The following is an 18,905-nucleotide window of genomic DNA, read 5'->3' on the forward strand; positions in this document are numbered from 1 at the left end:
TATTCAAATGTTTAACCCCTTGAGTGAGGAATGTGCCAATATTGGCCATTTCGTATCGGACCTAAATAAAAACAAGTAAGCAAAGGCTATAGTCTAGCGGGGCCGACCATGTGATACCCTACAACACTACAATATGTGAGAAGCCCCCTCGTGTCCAAATTCATTTTGGAAGATTTCGCTTTTGAAATTATGTCACGGAGCACTGCCCAGATATTACCCTTAGCATTTTGTCCAGGGACATTTTCCCGATATTTGTGCACTCCGTCGTGCTGTTAGTTTTTGTGGTCCATTTTACGGCTAAATATAATCCAATGGTCATCCAAAATGCTAGAATTCTTCACTGTGCTTAACTATCTTCTCAGGCGTGTCAATTGGCTTCAATTGCGTGATCAGGATTTTTTCTGTTTTTGGTTCATTAGAACCCCTAAATATTTTGCGATCATCTCCAAAAGAAATTTGGCTATATTCGTCAACGAAATCAGCATAAAAATGCTAGAAGTTCGCCTATTGTGTATTTCGGATATCACATGTAAGTAATGTTGGTATTTTTTCACACAAAAGTATTGGCTCATTCTACCCGCTGTCTTAAATTCTAACTTCATGCAAGATTTCGTGTCCTTTGGTTTATATTTGTGACCTTTATAACGGGTGCAAAATCAGGAACATTTTAAGTTGTTGGTCCATTTCAACCCCTAAATATATTGCGGACATCTTTAAAGCCCTTCTGAGCCTAACCCTACCTTTATAAAAAATTTCGTGAGGATCGAACGATAATTGCAATCTGTATATAAATAATAACCCCAACCTGTGTTGTAAAGTGCAAAAATATTACAAAATATACACTTCAATATTATAAGTCAAATTGAAAAAATCGCATGCGATAAAAAATATGAAAAAATAAAAAAATGTCACAAAATACTACAAAATCTATATTAACATCATTATTGGTATCTTTTTATGCGATTTTTTTAAATTTTATACTTTTATGCCAAAGGGGCATTCTAATTTTACAAAATTTGTCAAAATCGCTCCAGCCATTCTGGAGATATAAGCATTCTAGCTAACATCCCCTTCCTTTGTACTTATACATTCGCTATATATATCCGATATTTTTACTATCGGTATCTACGTAACGGTCAGAATTGACCTGTTCGTCTATTTGTGATTTCGCAGGCATTAAAAATATTCACGGTTTAATGGAAAATTTGGCTTTTATTTATCACAAATGCTATGTCTATTTCAACCACTAAATGTTACCCGATGACCATCAAAATTATAAGGCTTCTGCCCAGCCCAAAGCTCTAGCCCCATGCTAACTTTCGCTTAGATTGGTCTATAATTGTGACCTGTAGAGCAACTGCAAAATCAGGAAATTGTTCAGTTTTTGGTCCATTTCAACCCCTAAATATTATGCGATCATCTCCAAAAGAAATAGGGTTCTATTCTGACATTAACCCCACCTACATTTCGTAAAGATCGGGCCATAATTGCGACCTGTAGAGTGATTACAAATTAACATGGACAGACGGACGGACGGACATACATAGCTAGATCGACTCAGCTCGGCGAGATAGGAAGATCCATATATACTTTCCTATGTGGGAAACCAATATTTCGAGGTGTTACATAATTTTTGGCCCAATCAAACTTATAATACCCCCAACACATAGTGTTGTAGGGTATAGTGATAAAATTTTGCGACGTGCCAGGTTTGGACTATATTTGTAACTTAAGAGAATGTCAACATGTACGCGATGTACAAGATATCAGTCGACCGAAGTATTCCATATTCTCGCTTCATCTAATACATATAAAAACATTGGAATGGGCATTATTACAAGAAAATCGAACATTTTTATCCAATTTACGGAAAATCATAAATTTCATTGGCAAAGAGAGATATATTTAGATATAGCAAGTTGTAAAGAATCGCTGATTTTTTTCGCAAGTTAGTACAGATAAAAGTAATTGGGACCCTTTGTAAGGGGTTCACAGTTGATGGTGTTGATGGAAATATTGAGATTGAGTCTTGAATGGAATCGGGTGTTAATTTCGCATTTTATGAGCTTCATGGACATTTAAAATGTTCAGCCTTTGTAGGGGAGGTACCAGAAGGAGTTGACCGATACATCCCATCTTCACAACAGATCTTTTGTTAGTGGAAATAATGGAATGTGTGAAATATAAAGAGAATCTGATGCTTATTTCGGATTTTATAAAAGTTTTGGTTATTCAAAACTTTGACGCTTTGTGGGGAAGGTAATGATCCGATCTCTACCGTTTTTATAACAGATCCTGTGTTGATAGAAATATTCAGATGTACTAAGTCTAAATAGAATCGGATATTAATTTCGCGTTTTATGACCTAAATGGATATTCAAAACTTCGACCTTGTGTGTGAAACTTTATGACAATCGGATTCTTACTTCACATTTTTTAAGAGTTGTAATTATTCAAAATTTTTACGCTTTGTGTATTGATGGAGTGGACCGATATTATCCATTTTTGCACCTGACGCAGATATTAGGATTTTCAAAGTTGGAACAAAATCGGATTATTGCTTCTCTTTCTGTGCAGATTTTTTTTTTGAAAATTTCGAAATTTTGTGGGGAGGTACTAGAAGGAGTGGACCGATGTGTTCCATCTTGGCCCCAGACCTTGGGTTAATAAAATTATTGGGATGTGTAAAATTTGAAGACAATCGGGCTCTTACATCACATTAGTTATTCAAAATTTTGACCCTTTGTGGATTCGAAAAGTTGAAACAAAATCGGATTATCCTTTCTCTTTCTGTGCAGTAAATTATTGTCTTTGAAAATGTTGGAATTTTGTGTGAGAGGTACCAGAAAGAGTGGACTGATATTGCCCATCTCCGAACTTGATCTAAGCTTGACAATAATATTAAGATGTACCAAGTTCGGGCCAAATTGGACTCTCCCTTCGAAAGTTATTGTGCGCAACAGCCAGTCAGATAGACAGACAGTCGGACGAACGGACGGACATTGCTAGAACGAGCCCAAATGGCCTAAAACGGATTTGGTCTAAAGAGACCAAAGGTCTAAAACCGTTATTTCGACTAGGCACGTTTTGACCATATCAAATGGAATATACCCTCTCTAGCCATATGGCTGGGGGTATAATTATCACGAATGTCAATTAAAGCGAATAATATAGTCGACGTTGTGATAATTATATCTGAAATGGAAAGTATTGGCCACTCCTTTGGTACCATAAATGGTCAAAAATTTAATAATCATAACACAAGTAAAAATTTATTTTAATAAACGGACATTTACACGTTATTCATGTCGATATACAAATAACGAGTGAGGAAAGGTCAAATGTTGGGCGGGGCCACCATTTAGCAGTAGTCCCATGTCAAAAAAAATATATATAGCAAATTTAGACCAAATTTAACAATTAAGCAAAAGCTATAGGCGTGCGGGGCCGACTATGTTATACCCTACAACACTACATATATTAGAAGCCCCCTTATGTCCAAATCCATATTGGAAGATTTCTCTTTTGAAATTAGGATTTTGACTAGGGACATTTGCCCAACATTTATGCACTCCGTCGGGCTGTTAGTTGTTGTAGTCCATTTTACAGCTAAATATAATCCAATGGTCATCCAAAATGCTAAAATTCTTCCCTGTCCTTAACTCTTTTCACAGGCGTGTCGATTGGCTTCAATTGTGTTATCGGAAAAACATTTCTGTTTTTTGGTTAATATTAATATAATATTTTGCAATCATCTCCAAAAGCAAGAAGTCCTTCTGTATCTCCAAATTCAGACTCATCTATATGATTTGCTTGTCTACGATATTTGGCTATATTCGTCAACGAAATCAGCATAAAAAAGCCAGAACTTCGCCTTTTGTGCATTTCAGATATCGCCTGTAAGTAATGCTGGTATTTTTTCACACAAAATTAGTGGTCCATTCTACCCGCTGTCCTAAACTCTAACTTTATGCGAGATTTTGTGTCCTTTGGTTTCTATTTGTGATCTTTATAACGGCTGCAAAATCAGGACATTTTTTAATTGGTGGTCCATTTCAACCCCCTAATATATTGCGGACATCTTTGAAAACAATAGGCCTAGCCCTTCTGAACCCAACCCTTCTCTTGTGAAAATTTTCGTGAGGATCGGACGATATTTGCAATACTTATACAATATCCCCAACCTGTGTTGTAAGGTGAAAAAATATTACAAAATATTATAAGTCAAATTGAAAAAATCGCATGCGATAAAAAATATGAAAAAATAAAAATATGTCACAAAATACTACAAAATCTATATTAATATCATTACAGGCGTCTTTTTATGCGTTTCTTTTTTAGATTTTATTATTTTATGCCATGAGGACATTCTGGATTGACAAAATTTGTCAAAATCTGTCCAGCCATTCTTGAGATATAAGCATTTTAGCTAACATCCCCTTCCTATGCATATATATATACATTGTATATATTTCGCTATATGTACCCGAAATATTTACTATCGGCATCTACATAACGGTCAGGATTGACCTGTTCGTCTATTTGTGATTTCTCCCGGGATTAAAAATATTCGCGGTTTAATGGAAAATTTGACTTGTATTTAACTCAAATGTCACAGTCTTTTTCACCCACCAAATATTACCCGATGACCATCAAAATTGGAAGGCTTCTGACCAGCCCTAAGCTCTAGCCCCATGCTAACTTCCGCGTCGATTGGTCTATAATTGCGACCTGTAGAGCAACTGCAAAATCAGGATTTTTTCAGTTTTCAGTCCATTTCAACCTCTAAATATTATGCGATCATCTCCAAAAGAAATAGGGTTCTATTCTGACCCTATCCCCACCTTCATTCTGAATATCGTGAAGATCGGACTATAATTGCGACCTGTAGAGTGATTACAAATTAACATGGACAGACGGACGGACGGACATACATAGCTAGATCGACTCAGCTCGGCGAGATAGGAAGATCCATATATACTTTCCTATGTGGGAAACAAATATTTCGAGGTGTTACATAATTTTTGGCCCAATCAAACTTATAATACCCCCAACACATAGTGTTGTAGGGTATTTTGAACTACTAACTTTTTTTCTGGAAGACATAATTTCATTTTGACAAATGTCACATTTATTTGGAATACATCTTACATGCTAACAGTGGTGACTTACTGTGCTAAAAACTTAAAAAATAATTATAGCTATTCGCTACATATTACTAATGGAAGACATAATCAAATAAAACTTAAGTTAATATGAAAATGTTTGCCATCCTGAAAGTATGCTTTACGATAGATTTGATAATCATTTTGATTCCAGTGATTATATTTCCACAACTTATTATACCCTACACCACATAGTGGTAAGGGTATTATGTCTTTGTGCATTTGTTTGTAACATGAAGAAGGAAACGAGATAGACCCATAGTTACTTTTGAGAACCTTCATAGAATCACTTTCTGAGTCGATTTATGCATGTCAGTCCGTCTGTCCGTCTGTCCATGTATTCTTGTGAACAAAATGCAGGTCGCATTTATTATCCGATTGAGATGAAATTTTCCAAACAATATTTTTTTGGCCCAAGGACGAACCCTATTGAAATTGGTGAGAATCGGATCAAATTTAGATATAGCTCCCATATATATCTTCATCCGATTTCGGGTTAAATGTGCACCAAATATCCACTATCAGTCCAAATTACCTGAATTTTGGCACACCCAACCGAGTTCGGCCTAGAAGCAAGTATATCAAATTTGGAGAAAATCGGTTCAGATATAGCTATAGCTCCCATATATATCTTTCATCCGATTTGGTGTTTAAGCCTCTCACATTCGTAATATGCACTCCACAAGAATGATATTTGGTACCAGATATAAGATACAGCCCAGAAATAGCTGTTTGTAATTTTATCGAAATCGGTTCAGATTTGGATATAGCTCCCATATATATCTTCATCCGATTTCGGGTTAATTGTGCACCAAATGGCCGATATCGGACCAAATTCAGCCTAGAAGCAAGTATATCAAATTTAGTGAAAATCGGTTCAGATATAGATATAGCAACCATATATATGTTTCATCCGATTTAGAGTTTTAGTCCCAAACATTCGTAATATTCACTCCACAACCGTGATATTTGGTACCAGGTATTAGATGGAGCACAGGAATAGCTGTTTTAAATTTTATCGAAATCGGTTCAGATTTGGATATAGCTCTCATATATATCTTCATCCGATTTCGGGTTAAATGTGCACTAAATGGTCAATATCAGCCCAAATCACCAGTCTAGAAGATAATACGAAAATTTTGGAGAAACCCGGTTCAGAGATAGCTATAGTTCGTAAAATGCACGATAGAATTAGATAGATTTTGATTTTGTACCAAATATCTCATAGAGCTCTGAAATGCCCTGTATAAACCTTTTTACGAGAGCTCTACTAAATATGCATAGTGGTGTAGGGTATCATATAGTCGGCCCCGCCCGATTTTTGAGCTTTCCTTACTGGTTTTATTCTTTAAAAAGTCTTCATTTAAAAAGTCCTCAAAAAGATACTTATTACCTTTAAGAACACATAATTTATTGCCCAAATATTTTCTTACATATATATCCGAAGAAAAATTCCCCCTCATAAAATAAAGAACTACAGCTTCAAAACGTTACACATTTTATGGTCAGTTTATAACAACTCCCCCCACTCTTGCCACAATCGCAAACGTCCTTGGGGCTGTTACATATGACCATTGTGATGCCATAAAATGTTTAACTAACTGTCGATTATTGTCGGTCGATTGGTATTTTTACTTTATTTTTTTCTGTTATTCTCACAAGACAAGTTGGTGGAAGGAGGGGAGGTCAATTGTCCTTTTGCCAAAAAACACAATCTTTTCCCATACACATTTTGCTGAAAATAAAAGCCAAACGAAAACTTTTCATACCCTCAGGGTATTAAAATAGATCATAAAACCATTGTAAGTTGTGGGAAACTTAGATGGTTCTTTCGGCAACACCAAAAGTTTCTTTGATTTTGTTCAAAGAAGATTAGAGGATTTAAATGATGTTTTAATATTAAATTGACTTTAAGAACTTTGTTACAGTTGGAAAGTTGCAGTTCGATTTTATCTGTGCATGTCATCGACTTAAGCAAATTTATTGGGGGGTTTGTCATTTACAAACACTCTAAAAAAGGAATGCTGTATGAGAAATCAAGATGGACACCAACTTATTTAATAGGTAAAATTTTAAAGAATGGGAAGAAACTATTGATCTCACTCCCGAATCGAAGCCAAGAACTGTATATAAACTATTTAAAAATATCTGTATATAAAGTTGTAAGATGTGAGCATCTAGATAAAACGGCAAAGCCTAGAATCTTCAAATTTGGAATTTGGCGAGTTTGTGGACAATAGGTTAGCTGTTTTGGGATTTGTACTCAGAAGTAGTCAAGACTGTCTTCATTGGGCTTTCAGGTGAAGAATCTTAAAATTTCACACACGTACATATGTAGATTACTCTTTTTGGTATTTTTGGAGTGTCGTACTAAAGGTACTTAAAAGTACAGAAGACTCTGTTTTTACAGATATGCTCTACGGGTTGCCCATATTCGACGGACCTTTGGGCCCTTTGGGCCATTCCAATCGACGAGGCTTGTCCGCCGGCAACATTCTTTGCGTCAATTGAATTTTGTACGGGAACAAATGCAAATCAATGCGAATAATCCGTTGTAAAGTGGACCGAGCCATGCCCAACTGCTGAGAACGGCGTTTTTGGGATGTTCTTGGGGACCTCTCAACACTGGCTCTTACGGCAGCGATATTCTCGGCCGATCGCTTTGGTCGACTTTTATATGGCCTCTTCGAATTAGAAAGAGCCTTACCAGTAGAAAATTTTTCGTATAAACGCTTAATGGTGTTCTTAGAAGGCGCACTTCTCACATTTTTTAATGTTTTAAAAGCACGTTGAGTTTTCACAATTGACTTCTTCTGTTGAAAAATCTGCTTGGACTGACGCTTCAAACGCGGTATGTCATTAAGCAATATGACATCTCTGTCAAAAGTTATGGCGTTGCCAGATGGGTCCGTCGAATATGGGCAACCCTTTATATTTAAAAAAGCAAGAATCTTGAAATATCGCATGCATTAGAGAGACCCTTATCTTCCTTTATTTTGGTAATTTTCAAAAAAAGTACTAAATATAGTTCAGTTGGAACCAGATTTTAGAAATTTTCTTTTGTATGTTCGTTTTGTATGTCGAAGCTAAAATTTGCGACTGAAATTGATATATTTGTATACCCTACAACACTATGTTTTGGGGTATTATAAGTTTGATTGGGCCAAAAATTATGTAACACCTCGAAATATTTGTTTCCCACATAGGAAAGTATATATGGATCTTCCTATCTCGCCGAGCTGAGTCGATCTAGCTATGTATGTCCGTCCGTCCGTCTGTCCATGTTAATTTGTAATCACTCTACAGGTCGCAATTATAGTCCAATCTTCACGAAATTCAGAATGAAGGTGGGGATAGGGTCAGAATAGAACCCTATTTCTTTTGGAGATGATCGCATAATATTTAGGGGTTGAAATGGACCAAAAAATGAAAAAATTCCAATTATAGACCAATCGACGCGGAAGTTAGCATGGGGCTAGCGCTCAGGGCTGGGCAGAAGCCTTTCAATTTTGATGGTCATCGGGTAATATTTAGTGGGTGAAAAAGGTTGTGACATTTGAGTTAAATATAATCAAATTTTCCATTAAACCACGAATATTTTTAATCCCGGCGAAATCACAAATAGACGAACAGGTCAATCCTGACCGTTATGTAGATGCCGATAGTAAATATTTCGGGTACATATAGCGAAATATATACAATGTATATATATATGCATAGGAACGGGATGTTAGCTAAAATGCTTATATCTCAAGAATGGCTGGACAGATTTTGACAAATTTTGTCAATCCAGAATGTCCTCATGGCATAAAATAATAAAATCTAAAAAAGAAACGCATAAAAAGACGCCTGTAATGATATTAATATAGATTTTTTAGTATTTTGTGACATATTTTTATTTTTTCATATTTTTTATCGCATGCGATTTTTCAATTTGACTTATAAGGGTATATTTTGTAATATTTTTTCACTTTACAACACAGGTTGGGAGGGGGGTTGGAGGGGCTTCTTGCTTTTGGAGATGATCTCAAAATATTTAGAGGTTCAAGTGAACCAACAGAAAAACTTCCAGATCACAAAATTGAAGCCAATCGACACGCCTGTGAAGAGAGTTAAGGACAGGGAAGAATTAAAGCATTTTGGATGGCCATTGGATTATATTTAGCTGTAAAATGGACTACAACAACTAACAGCCCGACGGAGTGCAAAAATATTGGGCAAATGTCCCTAGTCAAAATCCTAATTTCAAAATCGAAATGGACATAAGGGGGCTTTTAACATATTGTAGTGTTGTAGGGTATAACATAGTCGGCCCCGCACGACTATAGCCTTTGCTTACTGGTTGGGGCATGTACTTGATAGAGTGGACCGATATTGTCCATTTTCGCCCTAACTTAGCACTGATACAAATATTAGGATTCGCAAGGTTAGAGCAAAATAGGGTTATACTTTATCTTTGTGTGCAGTAAATTATTTTCTTTGAAAATTTTGATATTTTGTGTGGGAGGTACCAGAAGGAGTGGACCGATATTGTCCATCTGCGAACTCGATCTAAGTTTGACAATAATATTACGATGTGCCAAGTTTGGACCAAATCGGAAAACTACCTTCGAGAGTTATCGTGAGCACCAGCCAGCCAAACAGACGGACGATCGGGAGAACATCCTTAGCCATATGGCTGAGGGTACAAAAATTTAGGTTATGGAAAATCCAAAGTGGATCCACTCAGTTTGCAGATTAAAACCCCAAAAGAGTTTCGAGTACTTATATCAAACTTTTTTAAGACCTTTTTAAAGCTTTGATCATAAACAAAAGGGCGCCAATAGTTTGAGATACATTTCGCAACATTTAACATAGAGGTATGAAAATTTATGGTTGGTTTAGAAAAACTCTTCACAGAAGACAATTATTATTTGTGCAACATAAATGGCGCCCAATGTGAATGTTCGTTTTTGTTTTAAATTCGCACTTAAATACACGAAAAATATGTGTAAGGTAAGAAGTTGTGCATCATTGCATGAAGCGCATCTTTTATGTAGAGAGCCAGAATACGGCTTCACATTTCATGGGAGAAAATAGTTCAGCCTCATATCGGGGATAACCAGTATTTTTAAACCCTACACCACATAGTGGTAAAGGTAATATGTCTTTCTGCACATTGAGAAGAAAGCGCGATAGACCCATAGTTACTTTTGAGGATCTTCATAGGAACGTTTTCTTAGTCGATTTATGCATGTCAGTCCGTCTGTCCATGTATTTTTGTGAACAAAATGCAGGTCGCATTTATTATCCGATTGAGATGAAATTTTCCAAACAATATTTGTTTGCCTCAAGGACGAATCCTATTGAAGGACGAATCCATGAAGGACGAACCCTATTGAGAATCGGTTCAAATTTAGGTATAGCTCCCATAAATATCTCCAACCGATTTCGGGGTAATTGTGCATTAATTGGTCAATATCAGTCCAAATTACCCGAATTTCGGCACATCCAACCGAATTCAGTCTAGACGCAAGTACATCAAGTTTGGTGAAAATCGTTTCAGATATAGCTATAGATCCCATATATATGTTTCATCTGATTTGGGGTTTTAAGTTCCTTACATGCGTAATATGCATGTGACAACAATAATCTTTGGTAGCAGATATCAAATATAGCCCAGAAATACCTTTGTAAAATTTTATGGAGATCGGATCAAATTTAGATATAGCTCCAATATGTATCTTTATCCGATTCCTGGTTTATTATGTACCAAATGGCTAATATCTGACCAAATGAACCGAATTTTGCTACTTCCAAAGAAATTAAGCCTAAAAGCATGCATTTAAAATTTTGGTGAAAATTGGTTCAGATTTAGCTATACCTCCCATACATACGTTTTATCCGCTTTGGTATTCAAAGTCCCTAACACGAGTAATATGTACTCCACAATAATTATATTTTATACTGACCATCAGACATAGCTCGAAAATGCCTCTGACAAATTTTATCAAGATCGGCTAAGATTTGGATATAACTCCCATGGGATAAGGATATGAATCCTTTTTCAGATTTATTGTACAAATAATGGCTAATATCAGCCTAAATGGAGTGAATTTCGGGAAATACGTTTCCATTTGGTGGGACTCGGCTCCGATACATATTTTTTTAATATAATCCTTCTCGAAGTGATATCATGCACTCTATTGCAATATTATTTGGTATAAAAGAAAGAAATGTCTCCGTCAAATTTAGAGAAAATCGATTCAGAATTGGATATGCCTTCCATATATCGGTTCCCCCTAAAGCCAAATGTTGATAGGTAGTATGATCTACTTCAAATAAATTCTTTTGTTACGGGAGCTCTACTAAATACGCATAGTGGTATAGGGTATCATATATTCGACCCGCCCGACTTTTGATTTTTACTTACTGGTTTTATTTTGGAATATCTTTCCACTGCAAATAAGTAAGAATTACATTTAAATATTTTTGATACAAATTCATACAGAGGTCGGATTTAACTCCTCCACAACTTCATAAAATTTTATTTTCACTTCTAAACATTTCTAATACTTTCTCAATCACAATTTTATTTCAACTACATCACAATCAAATCTCACCGCTCCACACTAACAAACTTCCTGCAAAAGGGTCATAATTTTCCTAGTATCCTCCGATGTGAGTTTTTGTGATTCAACATCAAAATTTGACTTTTCATAGGCATCGATCCATTCATCCAAATCACGGGTCAAAGTTTCACTTCCACATTCCTTTAAAAGGCTTCGCACCCTACGAGCCTCTTCGGTGGCATTTGGTTTGTCATAGCGTTCCATAGTTTCGGCATATTTGCCAATGAGATCGAAGGACTTTTCATAGCATTTTCCACGTTTCGTTTTGTATTGGTTCAGATAATTCACATAGGATTGTAAATCCTGACGATATTTATTGTACGAATTAGTTTTGGGTATTTTCTGAATGGTATTTAGGATGACAACCTCAGTACGGGGTATTAAATTCTTGGCCAAACTGCCCATTTTTTCGAAACGCTGTACAAATTGATCGCTGCGCTTGGCACGGTTCGGCGGCGAGGCTTGAGATGCCTAAATTTATTATAAATGATATTTTGAAAAGTTGCTTAATTTAGAAATTGAGAGAAAATTGCTTCAAATTCAAAACCCACCTGAATCGCCACTGCAATGGCAAATAACACAATCAATACTTTCATTTCGTTCCGCAACAGCCAGTTAATTCGCAGATACTGTTGTAATCTAGAATTGATACTTCGCAAAATACTAGCAATCAGTTGGATTTTCTTTCTTTATCAGGCATTTGAATTTCTTTCGAATTTCGAACAATGCAAAATAAATCCCATGAACACCAACAGTTTGAGGCCACATCTCTCGCAGATTATTTCCATCGACATCCCTCTGAAATTCCTCTCCGCCTTATCACATTGCGAATGATGGTGATAAGATGTTGACCTTTTTATGGTTGATAGGAGTGAATACGTCGCTCTTAAACAAATCGATGGTAGTGTTAAAAATATTCAAGTCAATTATTTGCGCATCATCGGTAAACATCCGTAACAATGGGGTAATATTTTATGAATATTTTCATACCCTCCACCATAGTATGGGGGTATATTAAGTTTGTCATTCCGTTTGTAACACCTAGAAATATACATTTTAGTACCCACAAAGTATATATATTCTTGATTAGCATAAAATTCTATTTCGATTTAGCGATGTCCGTCCGCCTGTCCGTCTGTGGAAATTACTCTAGCTTCCAAACGAAATGAAGTAGGTTGATAAAATTTCACTCAAATGTGTATTATGTCTGCAGGACTTTTGATACCGAAAATGGGGTATAGCTTCCATATAATGGTACCTCCCTTTTTTCGTTATTTTGGTGATTTAAACGACATTATTCACCGGAAATGTTTCAAGTTTGGCATTTGAAAGAAAATTGTCTGTGCTGGTCCACCCTATGACAGAAATTTGTCTATGCAGGTCCACGTTTTGGTATAGCCCCCCATATAATAGTACCTCCCTATATTCGGTATTTTGATAATTTTAGCGACATTATTCACCGGAATTGTTTCAAATTTGGTATTTGAAGTTCGTAATGGATACTTCGTCCTAAGACAGAAAATTGTCTGTGCAGGTTCACGTCTTCGTATAGCCTCAATATAACGGTACCTCCCCATATTCGGTATTTTGATGATTTATCGGTTTTTTTAAGTTTCAAATTTGAATATTGTATTGGCTTATGACAGAACTTGCCTATGCAGGTCTACGTCGTCGTATATACTTTTATTTTTATTTTTTGAAAATTGCGAAATTCGTTCCAAATGGTGGAGCCTGTTCAAAGTTCTGCCCGACCAAGCTTACAGCTTTTTTACTTGTTTTTAATAACAAAAGGTCTGCTACGATGATGATGAATTATAATAATGTAAAATTAAAAATTTATGCACAGACATAGGCAAATTCGACTGATTCTTTTTAACTTCTTATTTTGAGGTCGGTTCATACACATCTGTATCCAATTTCAAGTTTATAGTGCATCAAATTTTTAAAATAAGCCCAAATTGAATGGATATTGACACATACGACCGAATTCAGATTTAAAACATGTAAGCAAAGGCTATAGACGTGCGGGGCCGACCTTGTGATACCCTACAACACTATAATATGTTAGAAGCCCTCTTATGTTCAAATCCATTTTGGAAGATTTCGCTTTGAAATTGTGTCATGGAGCACTGTCCAGAAATTACCCCTACCATTTTGACCAGGGACATTTGTCCAATATTTAGGTACTCCCTAGTGCTGTTAGTTGTTGTGGTTCATTTAACAGCTAAGTATAATCCTGGTCATTCAAAATGATAGAATTCTTCCCTGTCCTTAACTCTCTTTTCAGGCGTGTCGATTGGCTTCAATTTTGTGATCAGGAAAATTTTTCTGTTTTTGGTTTATTTGAACCCCCTAAATATTTTGCGATCATCTGCAAAAGCAAGAGGCCCCTCTGTATCTCAAAATTTAGAGTCATCCCTATGACTTGCTTGTCTACGATATTTGGCTATATTCGTCAACGATATCAGCATAAATTGCCAGAAGTTCACCGTTTGTGTATTTCGGATATCGCCTTTAAATAATGTTGGTATTTTTTCACGCAAAAGTAGTGGTCCATTCAAACCGCTGTCCTAAACTCTTGAGAGATTTCATGTCCTTTGGTTTCTATTTGTGGCCTTTATAACGGTTGCAAAATCAGGAACATTTTTAGTTGATGGTCCATTTCAACCCCAAAATATGTTGCGGACATCTTTGAAAACAATAGGCCTAGCCCTTCTGAGCCTAAACCTACCCTTTTAAAATTTTTTGTGAAGATCGGACGATAATTGCAATCTGTATATAATAACCCCATGTTTTGTAAGATGAAAAAATATTTCTATATCTAAAACAAGTAAGCAAAGGCTACAGTCGAGCGGGGCCGACCGTTGAATACCCTACAACACTACAATAAACGATACAGTTTATATAGGCGAGATACTCGAAAGACTTCCACAAGATATTGTGACAAATAATAAAAGAAAACCACCAGGTTTCGTTCTCTAATTTTCGAATAATAGCAACTTTAACTAATTTGCTCATTTCCAATTTATTGGTAGATGTTGCACGTAAATGGTCTTCCTAGATCTGGAACCAATATTTTCCAAAGACCTATAATCTCTCAGAAGTGGCAAAAGATTAACATTTATTATTGGTTTTTGACTGAAACACATCTATATGAGATACAGCCATTTTACTATATTCTTCAAATATTCCTGTATTTGTGAATTCTCCAAAAAGTCACTGGAATGGACATTTTCGTATTTTGTCTACAAAAGTTGGCAAACTCCTTCACACATTGAATATTTTTGGATGGCCATCCAAAACTGCTTGGCTTTTGCAATGTCCGGTAACCCCCATTCAAATGTGCGTGAGGAGCGGGCGATAATTACGACCTGCTGACAATTTTGCAGTTTTTTTGGTCCATTTCAACCCCTAAATATACGGCGATCATCTCCAAAAAGAGTAGGCTTCTATTCTGACCCTCATCTTATCCCCATGCAAAATTTCGTAAGGATCGGGCCATAAATGCGATCTGTATATGATATCCTGATATCCTAACTACTTAGTTTTGTAAGCAGTAGAAATGTTACCAAATGTTTAATTCAAAATGAAAATATGCCAAAAATATGACAAAATTGGAAAAAAAATATGAGAAAATGTTACAAAATCAATATTTTCATCTTTAGAGAGATATTTTTATGCGATTTTTTAGGCGTTTTTTCTTTTCTGCCAAGAGGCCATTCTGAATTAATGAGAACTGTCGAAATCAGTTCAGCCGTTCTCGACATAAAATAGATCTTTCAAGCATATCTTCTTCGAAAGACATATATATCGCACAAATTTTGCTATATATTCTATTTGTTGGATCTTAACATCAATGTAAAGATCAGAAGTACCCTTGTCATGGTTTTGTGATTTCGCAGGGATATGAAATATTCGCGGTTTAAAAAAAAAATTTTGAATTTTTTCAACAAAAAAGATATGGTCTATTTTAGCCGCTAAATATTATCCGATGACCACACAAATTGGTAGGCTTCTTCCCCGGCTTAAACTCTAGCTAGATTGGTCTATTGGTCTCTAGTCGATTGGTCTATAATTGCGACCTGTATAGCTACTGCAAAATCCGACATTTTTTCAGTATTTGGTCCATTTCAACCCCTAAACATTTGGCGATCATCTCTAAAAGAAATAGGGTTCTACTCTGACATTAACCCCACCTACATTTTAAATTTCGTGAAGATCGGGCCATAATTGCGACCTGTAGAGTGATTACAAATTAACATGGACAGACGGACGGACGGACATACATAGCTAGATCGACTCAGCTCGGCGAGCTAGGAAGATCCATATATACTTTCCTATATGGGAAATCAATATTTCGAGGTGTTACATAAATTCTGGCCCAATCAAACTTATAATACCCCCAACACATAGTGTTGTAGGGTATAAATATTTCGGCCCCGCCCGACTTTATGATACCCTACACCACTTTGCATATTTAGTAGAGATTCACATAACAAATAAGTTTTAATAGGGAATTTTTGAGAATTAAATCATACCAACAATGATTATAGTAATAATTAAAAGTCCAAAGGAACTAATATATGGAAGGAATATCCTCCTCTGAATCGATTTCTACTAATTTCTATTGTGGCTCGTATTATCCTTTTGGTGAACAATTAACTTGAAATCGGATAGATATTTATGAGAGCTATATCTAAACCTGAACCAATCTCGATGAAATTTGGCAAAGGTATTTCTGAGCTGTATTTGATATATTTCCCCGAATATCGTTACTACAGAGTCCATATTACCGCTATGCAGGGCAAATTCAACAAATCGGTGAACAATATGTATGGGAGCTATAGCTATATCTGAAGCGACACCAAATTTGGCATACTACCTTCTAGACTCATTTTGGTCGTATGTGCCAAATTCCAGCCCATTTGCTGGTCATACGTGCAAGATTTCATACTATTTGGGCTGGTATTACACGTTTGGTGCATAATAAAAGGCAAATCGGACGAAGATATATATGGGAGCTATATCTAAATTTTTACCGATTATCTCCAATTTCAATAGGGTTCGTCCTTGGGCCAAACCAATGATTTGTGCAAAATTTTATCTTAATCGGATAATAAATGCGACCTGCATTCTGTTCACAAGAATACATGGACAGACGGACGGACGGACATGCATAAATCTCCTCAGAATGTGATTCTTTACAGATCATCAAAAGAAACTATGGGTCTAGCTCGTTTCCTTTTGTCTGTTACAAACAAATGCACAAAGATGTAATACCCTGACCACCTTGTGGTGTAGGGTATAAAAATCGCATGCGATAAAAAATATAAAAAAATAAAAAAGTATCACAAAATACTACAGAAGCTATATTAAGATCATTATTGACATCTTTTTATGCGATTTTCTTAGATTTTATTCTTTTATGTCAAGAGGGCATTCTGAATTGACAAAATTTGTCAAAACCGGTCCAATCATTCTTGAGATATAAGCGTTCTAACTAACAACCCCTTCCTATGCATATATACACATTGTATATATTTCGCTATATATTCGATATATTTAATATCGGCATCTACCTAACGGTCAGAATTGGCCTGTTCGTTTAATTGTGATTTCGCCGGGACTAAAAATATTCGCGGTTTAATGGAAAATTTTACTTTTATTTAACACCAATGTTATGGTCTATTTCACTCACTAAATATTACTCGATGTCGATTGGTCTATAATTGCGACCTGTAGAGCAACTGCAAAATCAGGAAATTTTTTAGTTTTAGGTCCATTTCAACCCCTAAACCTTTTGTGATCATCACTAAAAGCAATAGACTTTTATTCTGACCCTATCCCCACATCCATTCTCAATTTAGTGAGGATCAGAATATAATTGTGCCTGTAGCGTGATTATAAATTAACATGGACAGACGAGCGAACGGACATAAGTAGCTAGATCGACTCAGCTCGGCGGGATAGAAAGATCCATATATGGTTTCCTATGTCGGGGACCAATATTTCGAGGTTTTACATAAATGTTGGCCCAATAAAACTTATAATACCCCTAACACATAGTGTTGTAGGGCAAAATAAATAGGAAGTGTACAAAGTTCATACAAATTACATAGACATTTTTCGAAAAATCAAATTATAAAAGTACGATATACAATCATTTTCTGAAGGTACACATCGGTCAACAAACAGGCTGAAAAAACTCTAATTGTTTCAATTATATTAAAATGTTTATTTTTTAGAAAAACTTCGTTTATTCCAACTTCATAAATAAAAAATACACACAATACCACCTCACACATACACACGCATACACATAATCACTACACCCGAATTATCAGCATATTTCCTGTAAATGTGGCGTCAACTCTTTTATATCCTCAACACTCATATTGTCGTAGGTATTGCCAAAATGCAGAGCTTTGTAACGCAACCAATGCGCCGACATGTCATTGCCACCAGATTGTTGTATCAGATTCTGGATATCTTGAGCTTCCTGGGGAGCGTCGTCTTCTTGGAATTTTTCTAAAATCTTTCCAAATTTTTCAAGCAAATCAAATGTTTTGGCATAGCAGCCACCGCGCACGGTTTTGTACTCCTTTACATCGTTCAAATAGGCTTTCAGTTCTTTGCGATATTTCCGGTATGGTCGACGTTTGGGTATTTTGGGGATGGTTGCTTTCACCACGGTTTCGCTAATGGGTACCAGGAGTCTGCCCAGCGTTGCTTTCTCAATAATATCCTGTACTGTCTGTGAGCTACGCTTCTGTCTCTCTATGGCATGGGTCAACTGAAAGAAGAGAAAAATAATATTTTCCGGGCAAATTGTGTGAGGGTTTATCCCGATTTATTACCTGTGCTAATGTGACAACTACAACAAATACAATTACAGTTAAATATTTCATTTTGTTTTGACATAAAATTTGCCGGCTAAAATTTCGCAATGCTCGACCACTGGCTCGGAAAACGAAAATTGAATACTTTCTCGCCTTATTTTGACATGATTTGACGTGAAGTGTGTGAAAACAACTAACTAGTGGCCGAATGATGCCGAAACAATAGACAGACGTAATTATTTATTATTTATTTGTTTGCTCTCTGCCTTGTTTTGTTAATTGTTTTGTGG

The 18,905-nt window shown here is 36.0% G+C and overlaps 2 protein-coding genes across 2 annotated transcripts; both read right to left on the reverse strand.

Moving 5' to 3' along the window:
• Positions 1-11,631: 11,631 nt before the first annotated feature.
• LOC101901361 (uncharacterized) lies at positions 11,632-12,462 on the reverse strand. The gene is made up of 2 exons (XM_005182945.4): positions 12,328-12,462; positions 11,632-12,247 (listed from the first exon to the last, which is right to left on the reverse strand). Exons 1-2 carry the CDS (start codon positions 12,370-12,372, stop codon positions 11,777-11,779), a joined length of 516 nt encoding a protein of 171 aa, XP_005183002.2. The 5' UTR covers positions 12,373-12,462; the 3' UTR covers positions 11,632-11,776.
• Positions 12,463-17,973: 5,511 nt separating this feature from the next.
• Positions 17,974-18,849, reverse strand: LOC101901193 (uncharacterized). Its single transcript, XM_005182944.4, has 2 exons — positions 18,634-18,849; positions 17,974-18,569 (listed from the first exon to the last, which is right to left on the reverse strand). Exons 1-2 carry the CDS (start codon positions 18,682-18,684, stop codon positions 18,117-18,119), a joined length of 504 nt encoding a protein of 167 aa, XP_005183001.2. The 5' UTR covers positions 18,685-18,849; the 3' UTR covers positions 17,974-18,116.
• Positions 18,850-18,905: the final 56 nt, after the last annotated feature.

This window comes from Musca domestica, unplaced genomic scaffold (genome assembly GCF_030504385.1).
Source record: "Musca domestica strain aabys unplaced genomic scaffold, Musca_domestica.polishedcontigs.V.1.1 102, whole genome shotgun sequence".
Classification (NCBI taxonomy): Eukaryota; Metazoa; Arthropoda; class Insecta; order Diptera; family Muscidae; genus Musca; species Musca domestica.